This window comes from Colobus angolensis, unplaced genomic scaffold (assembly GCF_000951035.1).
Source record: "Colobus angolensis palliatus isolate OR3802 unplaced genomic scaffold, Cang.pa_1.0 Scaffold9, whole genome shotgun sequence".
In the NCBI taxonomy this organism is placed as follows: domain Eukaryota; kingdom Metazoa; phylum Chordata; class Mammalia; order Primates; family Cercopithecidae; genus Colobus; species Colobus angolensis.
In genome coordinates, this window is record NW_012122931.1 from 5,066,061 (window position 1) to 5,067,240 (window position 1,180).

Below are 1,180 nucleotides of genomic sequence, written 5' to 3' on the forward strand. Positions count from 1 at the left end.
TGTGGCATCTCGCAGCGCGGGAACCGTAATCAGAGTATCGGGCTTTGGAGTGAGACAGGACTGGGTTCAGGTCCCAGCTCTGCCCCGTATAGCTTACTCCACTCTTTTGGGCAAGTGGAGTAAGCTCGCTCTGTGCCTCAGTTCCCTCATCTGTAAAATGGGTATGATAGTGCTCACTCCATGGGGTTGTTAGGAACAAAGAAGATTTTGTGCATGTAAAGTTCTTAGTGCTGAGTGCACAGTGGTCTGTAAGTGAAGCTGCGGTTCTTAGTGGTAGAAGGAGCTGATTGATGGCCCTGGCTGAGAACTTTGTGCTGGCTTTTTCCCCTTGTAATTCAGGATCAGTTACAGTTGTGGATTCGAGGCAACGTGAGTGCCTGTGCAAGGTCCATCTTCATATTTGATGAAATGGATAAGATGCATGCAGGCCTCATAGATGCCATCAAGCCTTTCCTCGACTATTATGACCTGGTGGATGGGGTCTCCTACCAGAAAGCCATCTTCATATTTCTCAGGTAAGGTCAGGGCTAGGACATGATGGATGGGCCCCGAGCCCAAGTCTCCGAGCTCTAGGAGAAAACTCCATCCTTACCCACTGGAATTGTTTTGCAGCAATGCTGGAGCAGAAAGGATCACAGATGTGGCTTTGGATTTCTGGAGGAGTGGAAAACAGAGGGAAGACATCAAGCTCAAAGACATTGAACATGCCTTGTCTGTGTCGGTTTTCAATAACAAGAACAGTGAGTAGGGCCATCCCACTGCCAGTCCCATCTGGTTCCTAATCCTGCACCCAGAGTGTTAAAACGTCAGGGTCACTGTCAGCATCACCTGGGAGCCAGGTAGAAAGAAATGCAGATTCTCAGTCCCTTTCCGAGTCATGAGGGGAATCTTTGCTGATGCACTCCAGGTAACTTTTATGAACACTAATGTTTGACAAGTGCTGTTTTACTTTTATTTTTGAGATAGTTTTACTCTGTCACCCTGGAGTGCAGGGTGCACCCTGGAGGCTGGAGTGCAGTGGCATAATCTTGCCTCACTGCCACCTCTGCTTCCCAGGTTCAAGCGATTCTTGTGCCTCAGCCTCCTGAATAGCAGGGATTACAGGTGCATACCACCACCCTAGCTAATATTTGTATTTTTAGTAGAGACGGGGTTTCACCATGTTGGCCAGGCTGGTCTC

General features: G+C 48.6%; 1 protein-coding gene across 1 annotated transcript in view; it reads left to right on the plus strand.

Annotated features, from left to right (window-relative positions):
- TOR1A (torsin family 1, member A (torsin A)) overlaps positions 1-1,180 on the plus strand; it is a 12,711-nt gene that overhangs the window by 5,744 nt on the left and 5,787 nt on the right. Inside the window, exons 3-4 of the mRNA XM_011931439.1 lie at positions 340-515; positions 613-740. Coding sequence (XP_011786829.1) covers positions 340-515; positions 613-740 — 304 coding nt within the window. The remainder of the gene's footprint in view (positions 1-339; positions 516-612; positions 741-1,180) is intronic.